The sequence below is a fragment of the Denticeps clupeoides genome, chromosome 14 (genome assembly GCF_900700375.1).
Source record: "Denticeps clupeoides chromosome 14, fDenClu1.1, whole genome shotgun sequence".
Classification (NCBI taxonomy): Eukaryota; Metazoa; Chordata; class Actinopteri; order Clupeiformes; family Denticipitidae; genus Denticeps; species Denticeps clupeoides.
In genome coordinates, this window is record NC_041720.1 from 1,893,438 (window position 1) to 1,911,468 (window position 18,031).

Here is an 18,031-nt window from a genome sequence, read left to right on the forward strand (position 1 = left end):
CACGGTTTTGAAGGCACTCATTATTGTAATTTGAATCCACTGATTACTCTGGCAAATCTTAACCGCGGTGGTCTGCATGCATTTCTGAACGGAACGACTTCTTCTCTACAGAAGAATATGGTGAACCGACTGTAGGTAAAATGAGATATGTGCTCTATTCTTTATCAAGCTCATTTCGTGTCGATCATTGTGTACATGAAAAACTAAGCCCTGCTTATTCCGCTAAGGTGTAATGTCACCTGTTTGGTTGTGGGCCAATTTTAGAAAGGTTTTCATGTATGCCGGTTTTATCTGTGTGATTCACCATGCCAGCATCTGCCATCTGCACTTCACTACGAAGTCTGCGGAGTCTGCATTTTCAACTCATAGTTGTGTATTAACAGCAGTCTGCATTAAAACAATTTATACATTCAGTCTCCTTCATACACAACTCTACAAGGAGATGAGTGACAGCCTTCAAATAAAGATATTTACAGCAATAGAAAATATTACACAACACTTATAACATCACAGATGATAGTAAAACATTTGTTGGTCAAAAAATGTACACAAATTCCTGTTTTGGTGCTGCAGGTGCATTATGAATTCCATAAAACATTGTTACATAATTTTATTATAGGAAATAATTATAATATTTGCAAGAAATGATTATCCAAAACATTCAGAAAAATTGACAAACTAGTTGTATATACATTATATAACCTTTTTAATTAATCAAAAAGTATTTTCTGCTTTATTTTACACTTGCAATAAAAATAGAGGAATACATTCAGTTAGTAATAATCACATCCTGTGGTTTTCATGGCTCTGTAGAATTTTCACTTCATCTTTGGCAAAACAGGATAAATAATACATGTGGCGGGGAAAAGAACGATAATGGATTGGCATATTTTCTTATTAAGGAAATTAATTCATTTATAAGCCATTTATTTATTCAAATTAGCCGACATAAAAATTTGGGGGGCTTTCCTCTCAAACAAGTTAATATACACGTTAAAAATAGCTCTTGGAGACCATAAGGGAGCGACATGAGACCATAAACATGTTTTAAAAAAATGTAAATACGACTTAACACATTCAGGTGTTTAAAGGGGAAGCTTGAATGAGGAAGTAGTCTTCTGAATAAATGGACGATTTCCCCAAAACTACACTGACTAGTTGGCTCCAATTTTACGGACGTAACAGTGTGAATGGAGCTTCCAATAGAGTTTGATACTAAAATGATGACCACTCGTTTGCTTGGAACATTTTGTCACAGTAATCCCGATATCACACAAAGGCAACAGTAATTAAGCAGGTCCATCAAGTTGTACGTCCTTAAATGTCACTGAGAGTTTGTCCTTTTTAATCACCTACATGTCACTAGTGTGGGACCTACGAGGAACTAACTGTCTTAACGCTTTGTTCTGTGCCTTAGAATTTACAGAGCACAGGGATAATTATCTGGACATTTACAGTTTTGAGTTTATTTATGTGCTTCTAGAATAAATTGGGCACCAGATGGGGAGTAATTTATATACACACTGGATCATTTCCTTAAAACTTTAAAGGGATAAAAAAAGAATAAAACAACAACAATATAATTTATCTAAATGTGTGCTCAGAATTATTATTTGAAGAAATGTTTTTTTGTGTAAAACTTTTAAAATAATGCTTAATAATTAAAGCCTTCAGGACACAAATCTCAGAGGTCTATACATTCACACTAATGAAGGTTTTCAAATAAAACGCATATTGGTGTGCCAAATAGCGCAATAATTTCTTTAAAGAGCCTGCTATAAACACTTTAGCAGTCCAATGGGAAACTATAAAAGGGAAGTTTGTGAACAAATTGGCTCGATTTTGGCTTGGAGAGCAGTTAAAGGTTAAAAGATGAGAAGATGAAAGGACAAAAGGGAAGAGTGAAATCATTGTTAAATTACTTAATTTTGTAAAATTGGTTGAACATTTAGATTATTAAAGATTTAGTATGCATATTGGCTTATTAATGCTAATGTTCTAGCATATAATCTTAACGTCAACGATGTTAACATCAGCAATGCTGATGTTAACAATGCTCATGAAGCAGGTCCACTATGTTACGTCACATTAAATTTTGTGACATTTCGACCATGTACAGAAATTAGCATGTTAACATGCTAACATCAAAAATGCTAACGAGACATGACCACAAAGCGTCATTTGAAATTTGGGGACGTTTGGGACATTTTTCTTACTTGCAAGACTGAAAATGTGACCATTGTTGCTTTGTAAAATGGGTTTCAATAAATGTGACATTAGAGGAATAAAAAGGAGGAGTGGAGGATAGAGGGCTGAGTCAAAGAAGGTTAGCTGTAGTTGTATGAATAAAAGTAAAATATACAGTGCTAAGAAGTGTAAAAAAAAAGTGCAGGACAGTGTTCTGCAGCGTTTAACAATGACAATCACTTCACTTTCAAAGTCATGTGTGGAATCGCTTAAAAAATCACAAGCACACTTCTGTACTATGGGCTGGATAAAGGTTTGGACAACGTGCGATGAAAACGGAAGGAGTAGAAGACCAAGATTTTGGCTTTCCAGGCCAAAATAATTAGTGTGTGATGACTGGGCATCTCTTGATTCTGATTGGGTTTTCACCCTCTTTAAATAGTCTTTGTATGGAGTGGTTGGAAGAGTATGTCAATGACTTCAGGTAATCAATAAAGCAATATTCATTTAAAGAAAATGCTCCCTGTCATTGTTCTCAGAGAAAAAAAAAAATAATACAAAAAACATTTATATTTCTCAAGAAATGAGAAATCTGTTTCAACCAAAATGCACACACACACACACACACACACACACATATATACATAATATGTGTGTGTGTAAGTTTGTACAATATAGATGTATATAACATATGTGAAATGATCATTCCAAGGATTCCCAAGAACACACACTCGCACACTGCTTTACAAGCTCAATTAATTCAATTGTATTAAGTAGGGAGTAAATGGTAAACTAAGGTAAGTAATAATACTGCTAGAGGTTGTTTTTTTTTATTCTATTTGATGCTCCAAATTGCATCTGTGAAAAACCAAACTCATCTGATGACCTACGGGGCAACTGCAAGCCACAATAATCAGCATGTCAGTCTGACACTCTGGCTGTTTAAGCACTTACGATATTCAGCAGCTCGGTCTTCCATGATGAGACAGATGAAGGGATGGAAGATGGAGAATGGAGACATCAGATTGGATATGCAAATACCCGCCTGTGCATCAGAAGCCCAGGTTGCTTGTGGGATTGATAAAGGTGGAGCGAACGTATAATGGCTGACAGGTGGGTAACACCGAAGCGCGCTTTGTTTAGCCGTGAAGATTGCTCTGAGGCAGTTCATTAGAGCCGCTTGGCGCACGGCGTCTTCCTTTTTAAATGGGCGGGTCACTTATGGATCATTGAGTAGATATTTAATCAAGGAAGTGCAACAGACCCTTTTCACACATCCGGGATTCGAAAAAGGATGGAGGGAAGTGTTCAAACATGCAGGGAGAAAAGCGTAGCCATATTATTTTCCCCGCAGGAGCTGGAGGAGCTACAACTAGCGAACCAGCAAGATGTTCACCTTTGTGGTCATACATGAACATACGTGAACATGAACAGAAAAAAATTTTTTTTTCATATTAATTACGTAGAAACTAACAGTTTAAATTTTAAAAAATCATTTCCACTGTTTGGTGTATGAATTTGGTGTCCTGTACAGTTCTATTTAATATTACTAGCAGACAATGTTGAACAATTCATAATCTGAGGTATTTATCCGGATGCGTTCTTGCCACCATGGTTTGCGTTTCGAGTATCCTAGTTTGTATTCAGTTCACGGCGTGCGATTTCGCCAATTGCCAATTTTGTGACTTTCTTTATATGCACTTTTATATCAGATTTATTTTTCCAAACACCTGCAACAATTTGGTTATTGAGGCTTTCAGATGTCAATCGAGGATAGTCAGTCCCAACAAGATGTCTTTTGGGGTCTGAAGTTGTCTTCAAGTCAGTTTTGGCGAAATGTGCATGACCTTCTGAAGTCACCAGCCGAAGCTTGGCACCAAATGCAATGTCAGGACGGATTGTGCATCAGTGTCCCCAGCCTAGAGAGACACCTCCTGCCTGGTGCCGTGACCGTTGGCTGCGGGGGGGTTCTTCTTGATGGAGGTCATGCGGACGGCGGAGGTGCTCTGGAGGAAGCTAGCGTTGCGCTCGTGGTACGGCTTCCTCTGGCACCGCAGCTGGCTGTTGAAGTGTCTTCGGAAGCTCTCGCTCAACATGTACAGAGCGAAGGGGTTGACGCAAGAGCTGGAGAAGCTCAGCACGCGGGCCAGCAGCGTGATGATGAAGTGGGACAGGGACGAGTCGATGTGGCGGTAGTTGAAGGAGCGGTACATGTAGAGCACGTGGTTGGGGAACCAGCACAGCGCGAAAAGGCCCACGAAGACCAGGACTATCTTGGCGAGCCGCTTCCGTGTCTCCATCTTAGGAATATGAACGAGAAATGAGCATCAGTCAGGTTCGCTGGAGCATGCAGTCCATTTACAGTCATCATGCCACAGCTACTCAGGACAGTGCAGAAACTGTCTAGGAGACCGAATACAACTGCACTGTAAAAAACCTGTTCTGCTAACTAAGAAGAACAAGGCAACTTATCTCACTCCAAGTTTTGAGTAAAGTCAACTTTAAGTAATAAATCAAGTAAACAAATCGAATTTAGTTGTAAATACTTAAACATTTAAGTTCTTATAACATAGCAACAGTTAATTAAACTCAACCTATTGAGTTAACGCAATTAAAATGTATTTACCGAAACTGCATACATGTGTTTAACATAGTTTAACTTAGTTAAAGTACTAAACATAGTTAACTACTAAATTCATTGCACTAGTGGTGCCCCTGGTGGGGCAGTGGTGACCTAGCGGTTAAGGAATCGGCCCCGTAATCAGAAGGTTGCCGATTCGAATCCCGATCCGCCAAGGTGCCACTGAGGTGCCACTGAGCAAAGCACCAAATTGGCATCAGTATTGGATCAATACCAGCACACTGATTTCGATATTTTCACTCTTCTATTTCTGTACCATGTTCCAACTGAAGGTTAATGTGCCAGTAGAAATACTGCTCCTCACACATCATTGTTACTCAAAGAACGAGATAGCTCCAGCCTCTTTGGTGCCTTAGGCAAGCACCAACCCTGCCCCGCCCTGAAATTCTCATGGCGCTGCAAAACACACACTTTCTGTTATATTTTCCAATCACATTTATCTTATGTATAAAGTATCTGTATCAGTATCAGTACATCCCTAGTTTTGTCACATCTCTGCAATATCAGATTTGCTATTATTTTATTTATAATAGCAGATGCTAGCAACAATTAATAACCTCCAACAAATAATTATCCTCCACAAATGAGTACACAGGCCACTTCACCATCAGGTGATTTGAATTTGTGTAGTATCGCCCCAGAGCATTCTGGGAAGCTCCGTCAGCAACTCGTAACTTGGTATCTTTTCTAAACTCTTCTCAATTACAAAGTGCTTCTCAATTATTTTCTGTTACGCCCCCCCCCCAGGAAGAAGTAAACATTTTCTACCTCCCCCACCTGCCGCCAACATTTTACCCATAAGCGGTGTAAAAAACAGTGTTTTTTTCTTGCAGCAATTTTTTTTTTTTTTAACTGTTATTTTTGCAGGTGTTGTCCTCTTGTAAGTCGCTTTGGATAAAAGTGTCTGCCAAGTAAAGTAAAGTAAAGTAAAGTAAAGTAAAGTAAAGTAAAGTAAAAACCTGTTTTGAACCTGTTATTGGCCCTGTTGGCATGCCGTAGAGGTCTCATGGGAAAGTTCCGTTATCATTATTGTTATTATTACTACTACTTAATAGGCTTTGCTTTGCAGGTAAATTCATGTGGGCTTGTACCTTTTTTTTATCTTCCTCCGTTTGTGGCGAGAAATGGCTTAAAATGACCGCCAATAGCTTTGCACTGAAACATTTGCGTAAAATCATCAAAAGAATGCTTGTTTGATAACCATTTTATGCAAATTGTCTTAATTGACTTCTGAAATGTACTCTAATTAACTAACTTTTTGCAAGTGACACACCAGCATCAGCGCGAGCATCTCCCTCCTCTCTTATGGCCTTTTGACCTGGAATCTTTCCCCGCATCCGTCTCGGCAGCTCGATTAGAATTCAAAAAGCACAACACCGTTTCCAGTCGTGCCGAACACTGACAAGAGCCGCGGGACTTATGGAAAGGGCTAGAACCTCGGCGTCTGGATAAACTCAGCCCAAAAAAATAACCATCCATATCCGCCCGACCTCCGGGCACCGCGGGAATCTTTCCGGCACAAATGAACTTTGGCCATCACCGGATGTTAACGGGTGAAGGTCATTACGCACTTTTAACAGCTTTAGACCGTTTGGTCTAAAGCTCTCTGCAATGTTGCTTCCTTGGTGTTATTTAACCAGTGTGAGTAAAATCATCAAAAGAATGCTTGTTTGATAACCATTTTATGCAAATTGTCTTAATTGACTTCTGAAATGTACTCTAATTAACTAACTTTTTGCAAGTGGATAGAACATTATTAACAATGTTCTTAACCATATCAAAGCTCATTAATCACAAGGGTCATAATTGAAATCATTAAAACTGTTGAGGACTTCTTCACTGCATCACAGAGGGAATTATTTCTTTCCATTCCCAGTGGCTATTCAGCGGGGCCTTCAGCAACTTCAATAAATTCATCATTCAGTAACCAAAGATATATATATATATATATATATATATCAACACTGATCAAAAGAGTGTATGTTCTGTGTTGCTAATGGCAACCATTGCAAGATAATGTCCCAGCTCACTCATTGAGAGCAAGGCTCCAGCATACATACAAACAAAATCATGTCTCATTCATCAGAATACTAAGAATATAGTGGCGTTTCTGCGCTTTTGTTTTGCATGGAGGTTCGACACCTCCATTTTACATGTGTTTGTCGGACGGCATTTCAGCATTTGGCGGCCCTCCCCCGAGCCAAAGGTGCGAGGCGCCGGCCGCCGGGACCGCCTGCTCTCTTTGTCTTCCCCAGACGGGAGACACCGGGGGCGTGACGTCAGAAACAACAGGTTCTGATTGGTCTGTGACAGCTTCCTGTAGGTCAGGTGTATAAAGGATTGTTCACTTGTGGTCGGGGACTTTTTCATTTTCTTTTCTATCGGGAGCTGAGGGAAATTTTCCCATCAGTACCTGAGTCTTTCCTATTTGACCTATTTTTCTTGTGGCTTTTCTCTCTCTATCTCTCCCTTTACTCTTTCTTTTCATTTTGGTTTTTCATCCTTTTAACCTCTATTGTGCCACGCCTCTTTCTGCCAGGTAACATCAAGTTGGAGTGGTTTGAATGCAGTGCTTTTGTGTGTAGCGAGAGAGAGAGAGTTTTTTACTCTATTCTCCCCAGTTTTACACATGTTATCCTGTTAAACATCTATACCATTTTTGTTGCACTCCATTTAGCCCCTGGCACCCGAGAAGCTTCTACAAATCACACAAATTATTTAATATTCAATTACAGTGCTATGCGCGAATATATTATTCATGCACATTTTGGCACGCTGACCTTGTTCGCATTCATTTCACACTCCGGCTGTTGTCGTTGTTGCAGAAATCGGACAACAGTGTCAAGGCCTATAACAACTCAAATTGCTCCCCGAGACAATGAGGTGCGAGTGACTGTTCGAAACCAGCCACCACGGTAGTCCAGGGCCAATCGTCTTTAAAGTCAGCAGCCAAGATTGGATTTTGCCTTCAAGCTTTTAAAAGACTCGGGGAAAATGTCCCAGGTATTAAAGCAGCGCCATGTTCGCCGCATGAGACGTCCAGGAGATTCTCTTAACCGGGTGGCATCAGGTCTAGGAATGAGCTCTTCCCCTCCAGGGCATTGTGAGCCTCCATCCTGCCACTTGAATCACTGCTGACAATCTCGAGTGTCTAATTAACCAAGGGTTGGGGCACTTCAGGATCAGAGACCCCGTGCTGTGGAAAAAAAATCCATGAATCACAGAGCACAGACCGACCTTCAGAGGTATCTGATACCCATCAGGCAGGCAGTGTTAATGTTATGGCTCATCAGTGTACGCAATAGTATAATTTTACATTTACAATTTACATTTACAGCATTTGGCAGACGCCCGTATCCAGAGCGACTTACAACGTGCTTCCATGTCACCATGGATGAAGAGATCAGTTCTGGTTCACTAGGACCCCAACTATGAATACAATCTTTTTATTCACTCTGTTCTAGTTCCTATACAGAAGTCAGACAAGAAGAAAGTTACAAGTTCATCTAAATCTTCTCTAAAGAGGAAGGTCTTGAGCTGCCGTGTGAAGGTGCTCAGTGACTGAGCTGGAAGTTCATTCCACCACCGAGGGGCCAAGACGGAGAAGAGTCTAGATGAGCGTCTTCCTTTTACCTTCAGAAATGGAGGGACCAGGCGAGCAGTACTGGAGGCTCGGAGTATACGAGGTGCAGTGCGAGGTGTAATAAGGGCTGTGAGGTAGGATGGTGCTACTCCATGTTTGGCTTTGTAGGCCAGCATCAGTATTTTGAACCTGATGCGTGCAGCTACTGGGAGCCGGTGGAGGGAACGTAGCAGAGGGGTGGTGTGGGAGAACTTGGGAAAGTTGAAGATCAGTCGTGCTGCTGCATCTTGTATTAGTTGTAGAGGTCGGATGGTACATAGTGGTAGACCAGCTAGAAGGGAGTTACAGTAATCCAGTCATGAGATTACTAAGGACTGAACCAGTATCTGGGTGGCTTGGGTTGACGGATTTGTCTGCTAACTTTCAAATTACACTCTCGTAAATTAATCCCCTATAAAACACACTTAACCCAGTGTTACTAGTCTTTTAGTGTCACATTTATAGAGTATACGTCTCGCTGCAGTAACCTCCACAAGCAAGAATATGTAGGTATATACGCATTTTTTCCTCCAGCGGATGGTTGTGCACTGAAGCCTAAGAGCAACATACAGTTCCAAGCTTCGCAACAGCAGCACGGCAACCGAGTGCCGCCTGCACTCTGCCGTCACACCAGCAGACAGCAGCCTAGGGCGGTTTTGTCCCTTCTCCAAATGCCTGTGTAGAACACACTGCAGCCTCTGAGTTGTCACCCTGAGAAGAATTCAGACCATTTTCACTAGCAACTCTTGACCTGATGCATAATGGCGATGTCTCGGAAACATCCGAGAGCTGAAAAGCTTTCTGGTAAAGTGGTAATTCAACCAGTCGTTCTTCCTCCAACATGCACATCTTAGCCAGCTGCAGCTGTAACGTTGCACAGTGGACTAAACCACAAGCTAGTTGAGGTTGAGAAGGTAGTAGCCTAGTGGGTAACACACTCGCCTATGAACCAGAAGACCCGGGTTTGAATCCCACTTACTACCATTGTGTCCCTGAGCAAGACACTTAACCCTGAGTGTCTCCAGGGGGGGACTGTCCCTGTAACTACTGATTGTAAGTCGCTCTGGATAAGGTTGTCTGATAAATGCTGTAAATGTAAAATGTAAATGAGAAGGAGATTATAGTTTTTGCTTAGTTAATTAATGACAATTAAACACAAACTGGCCATCGCCGGGGTCCTTGTTCTGTTTCTGCATTAGTTTTGCCACATTTCACAGCGTTGTTTCGTACGTTGGTTAATGTGCAATGATTGCTAATCGCAACCCGTTAGCTTCATATCAGCAATTGTCCAGACTGTTTTGAAGCCAACAACCTAGATAAAGGAGGAAGAAGTTATTTCTGTTTGATTTCTGCATTAGTTTTACTCCATTTTCACAGCAGAAGTGGAAGAACCCTGTAGCTAGCCCGCAAGCCACCATTTTGGCTGCTCGTTCTCCACTCATTAAGGGGGGGGGGACCTGGAAACATTTGCCACATTACGGACATCCTTCACCTATTCACCCCCACTTGCGCCAATGCATCGGTTCTGTGCCCGCTCGCGCTAGTGGAGTCATTGCTATTCACGGGAAAGATGTCGCTCCACTGAAAACGTCTTGAACTCGGTTTGGCGAACGCTTTTAAGACACGTCTTTTAATTCTTTTTAATACCGAGTCTCCGCCCTCCACTCCGACCAATCACTAGCGCCTCAGACCCCAACAGATCCATTTTAATGGATGTAACGGCAACCCCAGTTGCTTCATGGATCTTGTTTAGTAATGAATGAGGAAAAATTCACCACTTGCTTAAACGCAACGTTATTATTTGGTATAAATAATGTTGGTGGGGTCACTGCTGAAAAAAAGGCCCATTTGGCCGTAACCGCATCGGAATGGTAACCCAGCAATGAACAGCATCGCAGACTGTGGACGAGGCTACTCTACGAGCAAATTATTTACATTTACATTTACAGCATTTACCAGGCGCCCTTATCCAGAGTGACTTACAATCAGTAGTTACAGGGACAGTCTTCCCCTGGAGACACTCAGGGTTAAGTGTCTTGCTCAGGGACACGATGGTAGTAAGTGGGATTTGAACCTGGGTCTTCTGGTTCACAGGTGAGTGTCTTACCCACTAGGCTACTACCACCAAATTATAGTGGCTCTCATGCAAAATGTAGCTTCCTGTCAGTCTGTGTGGAACATCCTTCCAACATTTTGACACGTTTTTGTGTCTCCGCTGTGGGCAAATCGTACAAAATTTCAGCGGAACACTCCGTGGGGCATGTTTCAAGTAGTCGGCATTAACATTTATAAGGAGCTCGGAGTTATTTTATGACAAAAAAAAGAAAAAGAAAGAAGCCGACGTCACCTGTCGTTTTGAATGCTCGCTGATCTCCCCTGGCATGTCATGGGCGCTCTTGATCAGCGTCCTGGCGATGTGATAATAGTAGACAGAGATGATTCCCAGAGGGATGAGGAAATAGACCAGGAATATCAACACGGAGTGGATTTTGGGATGCATCTCGTTCGAGAGGGGGTAGGGCACACATGCGGTGAAGGTCACGTTCTTGTCCTGGATGTGGACAACCTGGGAAAAGATGGCTTCGGGCACAGCCAGCAGGACCGAGACCAGCCATATGGACACAGCTTTCAGGCAAGTCCACAGCACAGCACTGGAGGTCTGGATGTCCATGGGGTTCACGATTGCTTTATATCTGAAATAAATAAAATACTGCCCATTAAATCCGAGCCAGATACCGATCCACAAACACCAGTGACGTCACCTTCTCCCAATTTCCTTGAATCAGATGTCCTTGACTCAATATATTATGTAATTTTTTTTCGGTAATTGAATAACGCCCACATGTTCGCTCTGATGAGCGCTGGCATTTCAGACACAAACTAGCAAATTGGCCACAAATTGGATCATTGCTGTTCTGTCCATCTGTATCAAACAAATCTGTCTATCTGTCCACATATTTTACATAGGTTTGTTGTAGATTCTTATTTCCTATTAGCTCTGTGTGTTAAAGTTATTTAAAAAAATGCATCGTCAAAGTGCATATTCCAAGTAAGGCAGTTGGTCTGAGGTCATATATATTTTAAGTAATAAATATGCTGTGGAACTGGGACATTTTGAATGAAATGTGTTCAAACACATTGAAAACTGGAGGGTTAAAGCAAAAGGCATTTCTTGGCTATAAAGGACATTACATTATCCAAGACCTTCCTCTTTAGAGAATATTTAGATGAACTTGTAACCTTCTTCTTGTCTGACTTCTGTCTAGAAACTAGAACAGAGTGAATAAAAAGATTGTATTCATAGTTGGGGGTCCTAGTGAACCAGAACTGACCACTTCATCCATGGTGACATGGAAGCACGGTGTAAGTCGCTCTGGATACGGCCGTCTGCCAAATGCTGTAAATGTATTGAAATTTTCCATCTTTCAAAAGGAACGAAAAAAAAAAAAAAAAAACTACGGACATAAAGTAAAATAAAATTCGATTGTTATCTATTTTCCAAGCCCGCAGAAGCCGCAGTGTACGGATTAAAAAGCCACGAGTTGCCGACCCCTGGCCTCAATCAATAGATTTTTCATGATCTCCCCCTGTCTATGCAAGGGGGCGGAGGACTCGTGTATTATGAAGTGCCGGTGTACAGAAATGCATCTCTCCATGTGAGAACAATGCGTCCTAGGTGTCCCAGAAAGGCCTGTCTCGCGGACAGCCGTCATTAATGTGTAAAGAGGGTGATGGCGGCTGAAGGGCCGACGGGGCCAGCGGGCAGGCGGGCAGGGGGGCGCCCGGTGAATCGTGTCGGAGAAAGCGGTCTACATTCGACCCCATTTGTGGGAATAAAGCGGCCAATCGTCCCCGTGCAGATATTCCTCCATGACAATCCGCCTCTGGAGGCGGCCCTTAACATTCCAAGCAGCGGGAGGACGTCGCCCTCGGCCAAGCACAATGCCCCCACACTGCGGCACGGAAATCAACTCCATTCCGTTTCGGACCAGGGGCCAGGCCGCCGCTAATAAGACGAAAGTCCTACGGCGCCAATGCACGGGCCGGCATACAAATGGGCCATTTTCACCACTCCTGGAGACACGCCGGCGTCAGCGCGAGCATCTCCTTCCTCTCTCATGGCCTTTCCACCTGGAATCTTTCCCCGCATCCGTCTCGGCAGCTCGATTAGAATTCAAAAAGCACAACGCCGTTTCCAGTCGTGCCGAACACGGACAAGAGCCGCGGGACTTATGGAAAGGGCTAGAACCTCGGCGTCTGGATAAACTCAGCCCAAAAAAATAACCATCCATATCCGCCCGACCTCCGGGCACCGCGGGAATCTTTCCGGCACAAATGAACTTTGGCCATCACCGGATGTTAACGGGTGAAGGTCATTACGCACTTTTAACAGCTCCATTTAGACCGTTTGGTCCACTCCTCTCTGCAATGTTGCTTCCTTGGTGTTATTTAACCAGCTTTTTTTTTTTTTTTTTTACTTTCATTCGCGTCTCCATCTCACTCACATTCCCTCTCATTTAAATTAATTAACAAGGTCTCCTCAGCACACAGAGGTCCATTTCTTCACCACGGACGAAGACAAGTTCAGGATACGTAATGGACCTACAACATCTTCTAGTTCCCTAATTCAACAACTAATTTACATTTTACATTTACGGCATTTACCAGACGCCCTTATCCAGAGCGACTTACAGTCAGTAGTTACAGGGACAGTCCCCCCCTGGGGACACTCAGGGTTAAGTGTCCTGCTCAGGGACACGATGGTGGTAAGTGGGGTTCGAACCTGGGTTACCACACATTCTCGTTTGCGTGCATTTCTGTACCTGTCGGCGCTCAGGGCGGTGAGGGTGAAGACCGACACGCCGACCGACGTCAGCTGGATGACCGGGATCAGCTTGCACGCCACCGTCCCGAAGATCCACTCCTCGAAGAAGTACCTGAAGGCGTCCACGGGGACGCAGGTGACCAGGAGCAGCAGGTCCCCCGCGGCCAGGCTGGAGATGAAGATGTTGGGCACGCTGCGCATGGCGCTGTTGCTGATGAAGATCTTCACCAGCGTGATGTTGCCCAGCAGACCCACCGTGATGATGACCACGTACGCGGAGAGGATCACGTAGCGCATGACGAGGTCCGTGCCGCCGTCCGGCTCCGGCTCGTCCGCGAACTTGTCCAACTCCGCCGGGTCTTCTGGGAAGGACGAGTTGCCTGGCGTGGCGTCCATGGTTTAAAAGAAAGAAAAAGAGAGAAAGAAAGGAAGAAAGGAAGGAAGGAAGGATCGGGATCGGAATCTGGAGCTGCTGGCGAGGCGCTGTCCGCCCGGCAAGTGCTGAAATGCGGAGACGCGCAACTTCACTGGCGGCTGGAGCAGGAGGCGGCGAGAGTAAAGCGTGTTGCACACACACACACACACTGACACACACACACACACACTGACACACACATTCAAACACGCACACACACACACACTCACACACACACACTGACACACACATTCACACACGCACACTCACTCACGCGCACACATTCACACACACACACACACTCACACACACACACACACACTGACACACACATTCACACACGCACACTCACTCACGCGCACACATTCAAACACGCACACACACACACACTCACACACACACACTGACACACACATTCACACACGCACACTCACTCACGCGCACACATTCACACACACACACACACTGACACACACATTCAAACACGCACACACACACACACATTCACACACGCACACTCACTCACGCACACACATTCACACACGCTCACTCACACACACACACACACTCACACACGCCAGACCTGTTACTGGCCAGCATCCACACTGACCTCATATTAACCCTTTATGTCGGACAGAGAGCGCTGTAAACGGGTGGTAGTAGCCTAGCGGGTAACACACTCGCCTGTGATCCAGAAGACCCAGGTTCAAACCCCACTTACTACCATCGTGTCCCCGAGCAAGACACTTAACCCTGAGTGTCTCCAGGGGGGGACTGTCCCTGTAACTACTGACTGTAAGTCGCTCTGGATAAGGGCGCATGGTAAACGCTGTAAATGTAAATGTCTGCATGAACATACAACGCTGATAACTTGTCAGAACGTCTTCATCGCCTTCTTCATCTTCTTCTTCTTCTTTTGTTTGCATGAAACACGTTGACGCTTGGTGACATAATGAGCGCAGGTGGTCCGGGGCCCCAAAAAGACGGGTGGCCCTCGAGATTCTGTGCGCATCTGACGACCGATGATCCGCACTTTACGTTTAAACCGGGAAAAAGATCGGAAAGGTGGAGTTGGCGCCACCAAACAAGGGACCGTCGACAAATCACTGCCATCTACGTAAAACGTTTACGGACTGCATTCTGATGTGCTGAAATGCTGATGTCACATAATGCAAATAAATCTGCTAATCAAGTGGAGATATTGATTTTAGTTTATTTTTTGAATTTTCTGTGAATTCAGGCAAATCCATTGATCACCTCAAGCATTTGGTGACAAATTAAAATCCCTAGAACAGCCTGCCCTGGAGATGGCCCAGGTTGGGTTTGATGAAAGGACCTCTGAAATCCCTTTTGCCCGGGGATTGAGGGATTTGTGAAGGGAAGATGTTGTTAGGATGAAACATACGGCACGAACAAGACCCAGAACAAGAGTGGAAACGATTTCATGCGTCTCGGTGAGACAGCATTCAGTGAAAAATAAAAACCCAGCGTTGGTCCCCATCGGTCTGATGGCAACGTGTGCACTGCGCACCACGGTGCTTTGGAGACGCTGGTCTGGAGCGAGAGGAGGAAATCCGATAAATACATAATCAGAGAAGTTGAAGAAACAGAGACTCCATGCTGGTTCAGCTCAGGGTTAGGTAAATGGCATTTGACCCCCTTTGATATGTAAATGTTTCCTCAGTGACATCTACTGCTAAATGCAATGTCCCAGCAGGCTTAGGATGAAGTCTGAGGACTTTACTGTCACAAAAGTGTCTTTGATAATTGACAGTATTATCTAAAAGATGCTGTTTTACTGGGACAGTGCCATTCTGTACCTGTACTCGCAGGTTCTTTTTTGTACCATAGTCGTCTGTACCATTTAACATACAATTGTGTACCTGTCATGACTGGAATTTAAAATTATATTTACATCAGCCACTTTGTGGAAAATTGGTCAGATCCACTAGCCATTCTGATTTTGGTGTCCCGGTACGTTTCTGTACATTTTTATTTCGTTTGCTCTTAGTTCACACCAAGAGGAAGACTCTTGATAATAAGAAGCTTTTTTGTATGGCTTTAACAATGCCTTTGTCCCTAGGTAGTTGTCAAAAAAAAATAATATATATATATTAATATATGCATATTAATTTGTATTTAATAGTTTTATTTAATATTAATTTATTTTTGTCTTGTTTATAAACTATGTATCTATAGATCTATCACGTCAGACAGCGTCATCAGAGACGCTCTTTTTTCAGTTCGATTTGCGTGTGACGAAGCGCCACCAGACCACGTGGTTCTGCCCCGCAGCGGAGTCGCAGCCCGGGCCACCGCGGGCGACCCGACCCGTTCGTGCCTGGAGAAACGTTCCAGGCGGAGGAGCAGCGATCCGACTTCTGAGTGCGAGGGGGGGATGAACAACACTCCGCCTGGACTGCGGTTGGTGTGTGGACTTCCTTTTAATTCGCCATTAATTACACCGTTATTAATCTACATAATGTGCAGGATCCGAGCGGGTTAGAACGTAACTCTGCATTTCATAAAGGTACAAAACCAAATAGCGTATGATTACAGAATAAAAAGTTTTAAAATGTCCTTAAGAAACGTCACTTTTTAAAGCATTGGTGCATTTTGGCATAAAGTAGCATGTTTCTATTTGTTAATATGTCAAGATGTAATATTTATATGACTTTATCTTGTTTTTTGTACGTATATGTGTATATGTTATTTTAAAAACTGTATAGGGTTATTATAGGCCTGCCCTGGTTCTGTTTGTCACGTGTCCACCGTCCCCCCCTCGGCCCATTGTGTTTTACATGCTTTTTCGCTGACTGGGGCATTGCAGACCGGCCACATGCCCCCGCGCTTTTGTTTTTCCCCTTTTCTGTTTCCTTTTTGCGCCGAGTGAGTAAATTGATAAAAGAGAAAAAAATGCCTTGACAAGGGCTTTCCACAGCCGAGGCCGTTAGGACACGCAGGGTCGGGCTATAGGCGGCCTTTGGCCGGTGCCAGCAGACTGGTGCCATGTTGGCCTACAGTCACACTGGGACGGCAGTGGTGAGGTCCTCCCTGACTCTCAGTGAAATGGAACAGAAAACCTTTTTTTTATCACCATGCAAAAGTTTGATTGTCGCGGAGAAATGGTGCCAAGGTTAATACTTTTTCAAGGCCCACGGCCCAAAAAACTAGTTATAATTTCTATACAATATAATGTTTAATCAAGATTCCGTCTATAAATAATAAACGGGTGGGTAGTAGCCAGAAGTCCCAGGTTCAAACCCCACTTACTACCATTGTGTCCCTGAGCAAGACACTTAACCCTGAGTGTCCCCAGGGGGGGACTGTCCCTGTAACTACTGACTGTAAGTCACTCTGGATAAGGGCGCCTGGTAAAATGTAAGTAACCCTCCGTGGCCCGGACCTCAGGGTCCGTGATGAATTTCTCGCTCTTTTTTTCTCAGCTCAGGCCTCCGACAGTGACAGGCCAGTTCCACACGCTGTTCTTCGGCTCCGTGCGCATGTTCTTCCTCGGCGTCCTGGGGTTCGCCGTGTATGGCAATGAGGCCCTGCATTTCAGCTGCGACCCGGACAGGAGGGAGTTAAACCTCTACTGCTACAACCAGTTCAGACCCATAACGCCTCAGGTGACCACACCCGTCGCGACGTGACATTTCCACGGCTCTGCCCGACCATCGTCACCCAGGCTGTTCCTCCTCCTCCTCCTCCTCCTCCAGGTATTCTGGGCGCTGCAGCTGGTAACCGTCTTGGTCCCCGGCGCCGCCTTCCACCTGTACGCCGCCTGCAAGAACATCGACCAGGAGGAGATCCTCCAGCGGGCGGTGTACACCGTGTTCTACATCATCTCGGTGGTGCTGCGCATCATCCTGGAGATCGTCGCGTTCTGGCTGCAGAGCCACCTGTTCGGGTTCCGGGTGCCGGCCCTGTACGCGTGCGACGCCGGCGCCCTGGGCCCGGCCCTCGCCGCCGCCAGGTGCATGGTGCCGGAGCACTTCGAGAAGACCGTCTTCCTCAGCGCCATGTACACCTTCACCGTCATCACCGTGCTCCTCTGCGTGGCCGAGGTTTTCGAGGTACTGCACCGGCGGCTGGGCTACTCAACCAACCAGTGACCAGCACCGGCGAGAAGAACCACGTACCTCCGCGTTTCTCGGCGTCACCACGTCCATTAACGGCGGTCCAACATCCGGACGTCCAAGACATTCATCCAGTTACAGCTCCTTTTTATTACCTCTTTCACTTCCTGTGTCTTCAAGGTCCTATCAGGCATCCATCCATCATTTGTAATTATTTCCAGCGAAATGTATCATCTCAGGTACAATACGGCCTTCTGTATAT

The 18,031-nt window shown here is 44.5% G+C and overlaps 2 protein-coding genes across 2 annotated transcripts; one reads left to right on the plus strand and one right to left on the minus strand.

Moving 5' to 3' along the window:
• Nucleotides 1–2,923: 2,923 nt before the first annotated feature.
• On the minus strand, nucleotides 2,924–13,760 carry LOC114763510 (neuromedin-B receptor-like). Its single transcript, XM_028953253.1, has 3 exons — nucleotides 13,274–13,760; nucleotides 10,798–11,143; nucleotides 2,924–4,487 (listed from the first exon to the last, which is right to left on the minus strand). Exons 1-3 carry the CDS (start codon nucleotides 13,669–13,671, stop codon nucleotides 4,107–4,109), a joined length of 1,125 nt encoding a protein of 374 aa, XP_028809086.1. The 5' UTR covers nucleotides 13,672–13,760; the 3' UTR covers nucleotides 2,924–4,106.
• Nucleotides 13,761–15,985: 2,225 nt separating this feature from the next.
• LOC114763738 (gap junction epsilon-1 protein-like) lies at nucleotides 15,986–17,928 on the plus strand. The gene is made up of 3 exons (XM_028953490.1): nucleotides 15,986–16,118; nucleotides 17,137–17,319; nucleotides 17,410–17,928. The coding sequence occupies exons 1-3, from the start codon at nucleotides 16,089–16,091 to the stop codon at nucleotides 17,803–17,805; spliced, it is 609 nt and encodes a 202-aa protein (XP_028809323.1). The 5' UTR covers nucleotides 15,986–16,088; the 3' UTR covers nucleotides 17,806–17,928.
• The last annotated feature ends 103 nt before the right edge of the window (nucleotides 17,929–18,031 follow it).

Excerpts from the sequence above, each read along its gene's own strand:
- LOC114763510 (XM_028953253.1), bottom strand. The coding sequence starts at position 13,671 with ATGGACGCCACGCCAGGCAACTCGTCCTTCCCAGAAGACCCGGCGGAG. Across the intron at positions 11,144-13,273 it reads ACCGCCCTGAGCGCCGACAG|ATATAAAGCAATCGTGAACC; the intron begins GTACAGAAATGC and ends TATTTATTTCAG. Across the intron at positions 4,488-10,797 it reads GCGAGCATTCAAAACGACAG|ATGGAGACACGGAAGCGGCT; the intron begins GTGACGTCGGCT and ends CATATTCCTAAG.
- LOC114763738 (XM_028953490.1), top strand. The coding sequence starts at position 16,089 with ATGAACAACACTCCGCCTGGACTGCGGTTG. Across the intron at positions 16,119-17,136 it reads CTCCGCCTGGACTGCGGTTG|CTCAGGCCTCCGACAGTGAC; the intron begins GTGTGTGGACTT and ends TTTTTTTCTCAG. Across the intron at positions 17,320-17,409 it reads TCAGACCCATAACGCCTCAG|GTATTCTGGGCGCTGCAGCT; the intron begins GTGACCACACCC and ends CTCCTCCTCCAG.